The sequence below is a fragment of the Nanorana parkeri genome, unplaced genomic scaffold (genome assembly GCF_000935625.1).
Source record: "Nanorana parkeri isolate BGI_ZX_2015 unplaced genomic scaffold, ASM93562v1 scaffold811, whole genome shotgun sequence".
NCBI classification, from domain to species: domain Eukaryota; kingdom Metazoa; phylum Chordata; class Amphibia; order Anura; family Dicroglossidae; genus Nanorana; species Nanorana parkeri.
This window is the reverse complement of record NW_017307079.1, coordinates 310923-321473: the sequence shown is the minus strand read 5'-3', so window position 1 is coordinate 321473 and position 10551 is coordinate 310923. Positions and strand designations below refer to the sequence as shown.

Genomic DNA, 10551 nt, shown 5'->3' with positions numbered 1-10551 from the left:
GTGCTCTTTACCCATCTAGTAAACATCATACTGTGGGAGTGTCAGCCTTGCCAAATTATAGATGGTCTTTTGTTCCATTTTAACAATAATCTTGTTTCTGTTCTTGTCAGTGGGATGAAAACATCACAGAAACACTTCTGCAGACTTACTGGTTGCAGATAATATTCCATCAATTGATTTGTGTTGTCCTTTATTTTGCAAGCATTTAGGAAATAAATTCTAGATGATATGATAGATCTATTTTTGTTACTGGCTGTACTGAGAAATGCTTCTTTTTTTCTATTTCAGCCTGTTGGAATGCAGCAGTCCGTATTAGAATGTCTCGCTATTTCTTATTCTGTAGGAGAAGAGCCATTGTATACCTCATGTTTGAGGCAAGTATATTCATGTACATTACAGGCATGCTTCACTGCTCTTTACCTTTATTGAATTTCTGTGTCTGGCTGTGCTGGCAGATTGCTGTTTTATGTGCTATTATAATTGCACTTGCCTTTTTGTTAAAAAGAAAAAAAAGGGGGGTAGTGGAAGGTTTTTACCATTTTAGGAATTATTTAGACAGGTCTTTTAAATACCTTTTTTGTTTTAGTTGTAGGGCCCGTTTAAACCAATGTGGTTAGTTGTGATGCATTTTAATGCGTTCACATGCCTTGCGTTAAGGCAGCCCGTTTATTTAAATGCACCACAATTGACCAAAAACTGCAATTTCACCAAGTTTCGCAAAACACCAGAACACCAGAAAGCAGGTTAGTGCTTTACTGTGCGTTGCAGTGTGCAATAAACACATTTATGAACAAATAAATGGCAGCAACAATGCATGTAACCAGCATTACCGTAGCACAGTTATGCAAATGGATCTTAACTTTTTGTCCGCGTATCTCTAGGCAACAAACACATTTCTGCTATACGTACACTTGAAGCTGCTCATAGGCAGGAGATGCCAGTTGCCTGATATAGCCACATCAGTTGACAGTCTCATTTGTATGCGACCTCCCAGATGTGGCAGTCTGCTGTCCTGGGGACCACTTGATAAATCAGTTTAGAAAAACCCATTCCGATCACTGTTTCCCTCTTGGGGGAGCCATCCTTGTACGTTCATAGACGGCTTTGTAGTGTTTTCTTGTCCTGAGTGTGCTTGGATTATGGTACTAGCCTGAACGCATCTAATGTATGTGGGAGATCTTGCATGTACGTGACCAGGATGAAACACATTAATAAAATGTACTTATTTGAAAATACATTTTCCCCTTTATTGTTTCAATGTCCTTTTTAGGTGGATGGAGAAGTATTTTGTGAAATGTTGGTCTGAAAGAAGTTTTGCCAGTTTACCTGTAGATCTGCAGAACAGCTGCCTTTCTGCTTTAGTTCAGTCACTTGTAAGTACAATTTAGCTTTTTTGTAATTCTGTATCTCTGTATTTCAGCAAAGCATGTATTTTCCTGGTGGTTAGGGGTTGTTAAAGTTTCAGTCATGTAGCATGTATTGCTTGTTCAGTACAGCTTTTGACCACCCCATAAGATGAGGGTTTATAACATTAAATTGGACACAGGTAGTCATGCATATAAATATTGTTGAAGCGTATCAAGATTTGCCCTGCGTTTATATGCCCTGACAAACGTCTTTCTCGTTGCTGTTATGCGACTTAGTGGAAACCTCCTGTAATTCCATATGTGTAAAATAACTTTAAAATTGTGCACTCAGGATTTGACTATTGAAAGCTGTTTCTTCCGCAGCTTGTTTGATTAACCACACTTTACAATCTGTTTATTTAGACCAAATGTAAAATGAACTGCTAACTCAGTGATTCCGATTTATGTAGGTCAGTGCCTCTAGGATCAAAATTAATTCCCTTTTACACCAGTTGTTGAAGCCCAGTGTCAACTGATGACTGACATGTTTTAAAATGTGCTGTAACAACACTGTCAGCTTGCTTTTATTGTCAATAAATGTGACAATGTCAATAAATGTGACAATGGTATAGCGCTGGTTAAATCTAGTTATTGCACTGTGGTACTGAGTTCAGGAATCGTACTGTTAATACTTGCACAGTATATGCTCCTTGTACTTAATGGGGGAAAAACCTAGCTTGTTTTTAATTTTTCAGGCTGTTGATATAAAGAGTAATACTGTCTGCAGGAATGGTAAATTAGAGTGGGGAAATGGAAGAGTTGCCGTTTGCATCCGATCTGATTCCCGCTGTTATTGCTCTAGAAAATATATAACAAAAGCAAATATCTTATTGGGCAATAACATTGGTTGTTACCGTTTTTATACATTTGAATTAACTCTGTGTGTTTTTCCTTTTTGTCTGCAAAAACACAATTGTAGAGTTTTTGGAGCTCTCTAAACTGTGACTACTGTACAGCCTTGTAAAATGAGGTTATTTTTCATCTGATTGATTTCTTCCAACTACAAATTCTAAGGTGTTTTGTTCCTTATATTTTCCAATTATTGTAACTTTGAAATACAAAGGTTTGTTCTTAAGTTGAATTTGTATGCAAGTTGGAACAGGTAAAAATTTTTTAAGTAACTCCAGCCAAAAAAAACGTTATTCTTTTTGTTTTGGATAGCATAGGGAAGGGTGAACCCCCTGTAACGTTTGTTTTGCTGTGTGTGCCGCTCAGAAGATTTCACCTCACTTTTCTGTCCCTGTGACAATTGGATTTTGGAAATTTTGGGTTGTTGTGGAAACTAGGATTGGCGATTAAAGCTTCAGTGGAGACACCTTTTTCCCATGATCACTCTTACAGGAGCGAATTTCCCTTCCTAGGGTTAAGGGGTAAATTTGTTGTCTCAAGGGCAAGAAGTGAGATTACATCTTTCTAATGATGATACAGACAGCAGTAAAAACCCACCATGACCCAGAAGAGGCGGGAACCCCTCGCTGGACATCTAACAAGATCCGACTTCTTGTAATGTATGTACAGTACTAGGAACCAGACCCAAAAAGGCCGACACTCCTCGTCGGCTTGAGTGTGGTAGCATTTATAAATACTGAAATGCTGCGCAGTACACTTTCGCTGCAGCCTGGGACCCCCTGCTATACAGTAATAGCCTCCGTTTGTAAGTAGGGGTCTATGTAAGTCGGATGTTTCTAACTCGGGGACTGCCTGTACCTAACAATTGTTTTGTAATGCCGTACCTTGGATGGTGCTGCTAGAGTCTTTACTGTCCAGCCTTCTTTACTAATTTACACCCGGGAGCTGAATCTTTTATATGCTGGTCTGTACCCAGGAAAAGGTCATACATGTAAGATAACAATTTGCTGCCCAGATATTAAGCGTTTCACAGGCCAGACAATGGAGACTGGTTTTCTGGTATGGTATTGTATAACTAACTGGCACAGAGGCGAGAGATCGGGGTTGACATGTGTCCAAAGGGCACTTATTCTTTAGAACCCATTTACACTTTTTGCAGTGCGTTAATGTGCTTTGTTCCATGCTGAACTAAGGTAGACCATTCACTTCCTAATGGGCTTCAGCACAGGTGCACGGGGAAAGGTGTGTTGGAGTGCCATTCAGAATACTAGGCATAACATACTTTGCTGCAACCTAACTGTGTGAATCCAGCCTTAAAGTAATCCTGCTGAACATGGAGGTTGGCATTGATCACCTTTCCTTGTGAAAATGCTAGTTGCTTGGCTGTCATGGTGACCCAGTTGCATAATATTTTCTAAATCCCTGACCTGAAAAAGTGCAGGTAGGAACTTCTAATTTTTCTCCTTATCTGCATACGTTTTTTAGGTCCGTAACTCAGAAATAATCAAATTCAGTAGGCCAGTCTAACAGCCAGACAACTAGCATAGAAAAAAAAGTGTTAGCAGTTGCAGCTCAAGTATTTCCTTCAGGACCGGTGTTTTTTTTTCTTGAACTTCTTTTTATTTTTTTAAAACCTTTTTATTTTTAAATGTTATTTTTTTAAACTTGGGCACTAAGGGGTTATTTTTTATTATTTTTTTTTTTTTACAGGGGCTTTGATACTTTGTATCTCTGAGGAGAATACAGTATTCTCTTTGTATCCGTTTGTAACACACTAAGCCAGATCGCAGCTGCACAACACAGTGAGCTGCAAACTGCCTTTCTGGCTGTCACCGCTCTGTATTCACAGCATTTGGCTATCGCTGTGATCACAGGGCTGGGACTACCTAATCTGCTGTTGAGGGGTCTCCCTGCGACCCCGAGGGACCCAACAACAGCAGTGACTCAATGAGCGCTTGGCCCTCCATGGACCAGCGCTCATACTGCATGACGGGATTATCACCTCACCAGTCATTAATGAACTGATCGTGACAGTATAATCCCGTCATTGGTCGGGAAGAGGTTAAATGGCATAGTTTTGAGAGTGGCTGTTTCCATCACACCCTAAACAAAAGATATACTAGTTTGTGACCATTTAAAATCATAATAGCAGCTTGCATACCCTGGCAGGAATCATGACATTTTTGCATTGATATTGAAAACCTGACTGATCATGCAAAAAAAAATTTTTTTTTTTTAAGGATAGTGATCATATGAAGCCATTTATTATCACATAGTTTTTGGCTCCTTTTTAAATCGTAATGATAACTGAAATCACCCAAATAGCCTGATCAAAAGTTTACACAACCTGGAATGTTTGGTCTTGTTACAAACACACAAGGTGACACACACAGGTTAAGATGGCAATTTAAGGCTAATTTCCCACATCTGTGGTTTTTCAAATTGCAATTAGTGTCTGTGTATAAATAGTCAATGAGTTTGCTAGCTCTCACGTGGATGCACTGAGCAGGCTAGATACTGAGCCATGGGGACCAGAAAAGAACTGTCACAAGACCTGCGTAACAAGGTAATGGAACTTTTATAAAGATGGGAAAGGATATAAAAAAGATATCCAAAGCCTTGAAAATACCAGTCAGTACTGTTCAATCACTTATTAAGAAGTGGAACATTTGGGGATACCATGCTAAGGTCAGGTAGACCAAGGAAGATGGCAGCCACAACTGCCAGAAGAATTGTTCGGGGTCCAAAGAAAAACCCACAGGTAACCTCAGAAGAAATGCAGGCTGCTCTGGAAAAAGACGGTGTGGTTGTTTCAAGGAGCACACTACGACGATATTTGAACAAAAATGAGCTGCATGGTCGAGTTGCCAGAAAGAAGCCTTTACTGAGCCAATACCACAAAAAAGCCCAGTTACAATATGCCCGACAACATCTTGACACGCCTCACAGCTTCTGACACACTAATTTGGAATGACGAGTCTAAAATAGAGCTCTGTGTTTTGGAGAGGGGTCAACAAGGCCTGTAGCGACAAGAATACCATCCCCACTGTGAAGCCTTGTGGTTGCTCACCGATATTTTGGGGGTGTGGTAGCTCTAAAGGCACGGGGAATCTTATGAAAAATTGATGGCAAGATGGATGCAGCCATGTAGTTATCAGAAAATCCTGGCAGACAATTTGCATTCTTTTGCACAAAACGCTCTTGGACTTTCTAGCACGACAATGACCCTAAGCACAAGGCCAAGTTGACCTTCCAGTGGTTACAGGAAGGTGAAGGTTCTGGAGTGGTCATCGGTCTCCTGACCTTAATATCATCGAGCCAGTCTGGGGAGATCTCAAACGTGTGCGGTTCATGCAAGACGACCCAAGACTTTGCATGACCTAGAGGCATTTTGCCAAGACGGGCAGCTATAACACCTGCAAGAATTTGGGGCATAACAGACAACTATTACAAAAAACTACACGCTATCATTGATGCTAAAAGAGGGCAATAAATAACTAAGGGTATGTAGACTTGCGAACAGAGGTCATTTCATTTTTTTTTTATTTGTTGTCATGCTTTGTTTTATGATTGTGCCATTCTGTTATGACTTATAGTTGAATATGAATCCCATAAGAAATGAAAGAAATTAGTTTTGCCTGCTCGCTCATGTTTTCTTTTAGAAATGGTACCTATATTACCAATTCTCCAAGGGTATGCAAACTTTTGAGCTCAACTGTATATTGTGGGGCTAGATCTTCCTATTGGGATAACAAAGAGCAGGAAATATCTAGTGGGGGACTAAACCCTGTCCTGTTCAAGCAGTTTTTTTCAGAAGGTCAGCAGTTGAAGCCCGCATATGGCTTCCTCCAAAACCCTGTATTTACAACCAAGTACCTTGCATTTCTGAAAGGCAGAGCTTTGTCACTTCCTAAAATTTTGACAATGCCTATCTACCCCCTCATGCCATCTGTGCATTTCTATTGGCTAGTAAGGCAGCCTATCATAGTGATAGGGCAGAAGGAATGGGGGCAGTGGTAGCAACAAGGGCTGACTGCTTTTTAGTACTGGCAAGGGTTCTGCTGTAACAGCAAGGGTATTGGGGGGCCACTGCGATTTATGTGCAGGTGCTCCTAGATATCTGCAGTATTTTTTAAATTATTGAATATGCTTTTATGACTTTAAAGCAGTGAGACCGTATAACCAGTGAGGTTATATTGATTTGAACCACTATAAACTAAAACAATTGTTTTTTTTTTATTTTGTTTTCTAAAACCTAAAAAACAGGGTAATTCATTCCTAATGGTAGTGAGATGTATCTCCTACTTCTCATTCAGCATTTCTAGATTAACACAGGAAGAGGTACAGTTGAGCCTAAACAAAATGTACAGCACCCAGTCCAATTAGTATCCATTCACATGTGCTAAAAGAATTAGGTTTTTAGTAATTTATCATGCTGAGCTTAATTGATAGTCTTGAGGCCTGATTTCATAACTGCTCTCTCCTATTTCACTGGGTCGGGCACACTGCAAACCCTATTTTACACCCCATATTTAACATTTTAAAACCTACAGTACCCCATGAAGTTCTTTCTGTTTAGCACAGCAGAGAGGGTGCATTGCTTGGAAGAGACCGTCATGTGAGAGAATTGTTTCATCAATGTGTATATATAAGTATACATAAAATATGTAAACGGGTAGAAGCAGGTAAGTAGACCAGTAAGCCTGACCTCTGTTGGTGGAAATGTTTTTAGATTCTGAGGAAAGACAAAAATATAGAATCGTGAGCAAAAAGGTGATGTCTAACCAACACAATCGGTTATATTATTAGGGAAGGTTTAATCTACATGTTGAAAATGCTGTCCATGTGACGTGTTTGGATCTTGCTAAACAATTTAATAATGTCCCTCATAATAATCCTGGTTCAAAAGTTGAGGACAGAATAATTCGGGGAGAATTTTTATGGACATGTATGGAAAAACAATCCTGGAACTTTTCAGGGGCTACATTGTACATAAGAATGTGAAACAGCAACTCCTAAAATGAATTTTGCATTTTACGTAAATATAAAATCGCACTAAAAGGCTTCAAAGAGGCCAGAGGAGGATGGGGAAAACCAACAGGGCCATTCACAAAAGGGTGAAAGGATTGGAGAAGGCAGGAGAAGTGAACAATCTAGGCCAAAATGGCTGATTTGGAAAAATTCTCCAATTTAGCTCATTGTCCAGTTCAGCTATATTGTCCAAGATTGTTCCCTTCTCCGGCCTTCTCCAAACTCTTCACCCTTATGTGAATAACCCTGCAAATGTTTGCTTGATCTTGCTGATGTTTTGGTGAGTCAAAGCCCACTGTAAGAAAGTGGGTTATACTGTATGTGGGGGCTGTTTATGCGATTAGTTGCTACCATTTGTATTGTCTACAGTCCTCTTTTCAAGCTTTTTTTATCTGGTTATGTAAAATAAAAATGATTCTTTTAGGAATTGTATCGTGTGCCTTCTGTTTTATGAAAGTTTGCTGCACTATATTTTAGTACATGCCATTAATCTGACCGATTTTAGGTGTGTATAAGCATATTCTTGCATGTTATATACACATGAAGTGTACTGAAAACCGTTTCAACTTCAAAACCTGACCCAGTTCATGTAGCAAAGGTTTGCCTGCTTCCATATTTAGCACTGACTTGCTTAGTGAATTAACCTGAGCTTGCTTAATTATTTGATGTCGCTTAAGTCAATGACATCAATTCATTAATTCATCATCCCAGTTTTATTCAGGAAAACCAAAAAAAAATAAAAAAAATCTAAAAGGATGTTTTATAATATGATGCAGCAAACTGCTTCCTCTGTAAACCAGAAATGACGCATGAGATTTTAATGCCCTTTCACATGGCAATTGCACGTCAGCAGGGATGTTCTGAATCTAGCATGGGATCTCTAGTTACAGTATATACAGGAAAGGGGGCAGTGTGTTCTAGCATGCGCTCTCTAGCTATATGCAAGAAAGGAAGCAGTATGTTCTGTCATGGGATCTCTAGCTATATACAGGAAAGGGAGCAGAGTGTTTAACATGAGATCTTTAGCTACATACAAGAAATATACAAATTCAATGGAAAATGTGTGACACGTTGCATTTTTCACGTGCAGAAATCAACCCCCCTCCTCTCTAATCACGCGCAAAAACACTGTTGCCTTGCCTAGGTGTGAATGGAGCCTAACTTGTTAATAGAACTATGGGCCAGCCTTATTTGGCCATAGTTCTCTTTAAGATCACAGAAGGACATATACATTGAAGGGGATTTATCAAATCTACAGCAGACAAAATCTGCAGCAGCTGTACATGACAACCAATTGGCCTCTCTCTCTCATTTTCAAATCTTAACTGAACAAAGTGAAGAGAGAAGCTGATTGGTTGCCATGCACAGCTGTTCCAGATTTTGTCTGCTCCTGTTTGGATAAATTCCCCCCAATGTCTTCCTGTGACCCAAAACTTTGCATATAGCAAGCTAATGCCTGCTATATGCCGACAGTGCAAAGCCGCGCTGCAGTTGGGATGGATCATGAAAATATGGTCAGGATACACCCCCATCCCCCGCCTGATTGACAGCTGGCTTTGCCTCTCTAGAGGCAGAGCCAGCTGTGCCCAACATCCATCTGTACTTCTGCAGGGAGAGAATCGGGAACTCTGCGATCGGCGGTATGTGCTCACTGAGATCCCGAGTAGAGCCGACGTGTGACAGCTTTAGTGTCACACCGACTCTAATTATGGAGAAGAATGTATTTCAATCTCCCCATAGTTCTCCTCCTTTAAAGCTTGGTTCATGGTGGGTTTGACATTTGAAGAATTAGTGCTGCAAGGGATTGCCGCCCTTGTTCTACCATGGCAAAGTTTGATTTGATGTGGTAGACAACTCCTATAATATTTACACCATATTTGTGATAACACTGCACAGTTTTTCTTGTCATTGTCAAACAAATGAACTTCCATATAACTTAAACCACATTCGGCTGCATGTATTTCAAGTAGAAACGCTTAAGAGAGACTAATAGCTGTGTGTCTATGTGTCGGGTGGATGATTGTGTTGCTTTGCAAGCTGCCTTTTCAGTCTGTCTGGTGACAGACACCCTGCAATTATCCATGTTGACATGTGCTACTGTCAGAGTTTGTGTGCAGAGCTATTATAGATGTTTATGGATACATCAGGAGGTTTTCGGTGTCAGAGTTAGTGCATGCCTCTTGGTAAAATGCAGATAGGTGATTTTCTTTTATAAGACATACTGAATTCCTGCCACTTTTCTTGTTTTCCAGTCCTACAGGAATGCTGCATTTCTATTGATGGAAAGTGACCGGCTGCTTAGCAGTCTTCCTGAGGTGAAGTGGACAGAAAGAGCGCGGAATTTAGCATCTGATCTTCAGGATGAATGTGTGAGATTTATTGTGACAAACTTCTCCCAAGCCATTAGAAGTGAAAGTTTTGCCCATTTGTTACAGGTACTTTTTTTTCTGGTCTTAGCCTTTATCTTTGTAAGATACTCCTGCTTTCCACAGCAACTGTCCTTATTTTATTTAAACAAAAGATTACTTGTTGCCCCTAGTGGGTCCAGCCCCCAATTCTACCTGTTAATGCGCCAACAACACCACAGCTCTGCCTGGCTGAAGATCCAATGTGAATGTAATCAATAATGGGTGGATACAGCACACCTGCACTGGAAGGTTTATAAGCAATTAATAGCAAACATTAGCAGGGGTCATAGAATGCCTTGACATGTTTCACACTGTAGTGTTTAATTATAACGCCCATAATTAGGCACTATGCTGTGGGACACCTGAAGGCATTATATGGCCGCGGCTAATGTTTGCTATTCGTTGCTTACAAACCTCAGGGTTTCTGAAGGTGCTGCATGGACCTGTTAACTTGTTTGACACTTAAAAACTGCCCAATTTACTGTATAGTTATAGTGCTTAATCTTAATAGCTGCCTATAGTACATTGCTGTGAAGATTCGCTGCCATGGATTTTTCTTCCTTACTGATGATGTTAAATTATACCTGTTTGAAGGGAATGGAACATATATAGGAGCACAAGAGGTGTGAACATCCAATGCCCATGTTACACTAATGATCCATTCACTGGCAGATACTTGCAAGCTACAATTTGGCTGGGAAAGCAAGGAAACCGCTCACCTTCTCCTATAGCATGGCTCCCTTGCGGGCCGGAGCAATGCTGTAGAAGCAGGTGAGCATTTATTTAGCTATGCATGCTTATTTAGGGCCACCAGTGACAAGATTGCTAGTCTGGTTGTGTGAGGATAGAAATATCAA

General features: G+C 40.2%; 1 protein-coding gene across 1 annotated transcript in view; it reads left to right on the top strand.

Annotated features, from left to right (window-relative positions):
• The window catches only part of KIAA1107 (KIAA1107 ortholog), a 60475-nt gene that overhangs the window by 24801 nt on the left and 25123 nt on the right, over nt 1-10551 (top strand). Inside the window, exons 9-11 of the mRNA XM_018565085.1 lie at nt 289-374; nt 1271-1373; nt 9539-9721. Coding sequence (XP_018420587.1) covers nt 289-374; nt 1271-1373; nt 9539-9721 — 372 coding nt within the window. The remainder of the gene's footprint in view (nt 1-288; nt 375-1270; nt 1374-9538; nt 9722-10551) is intronic.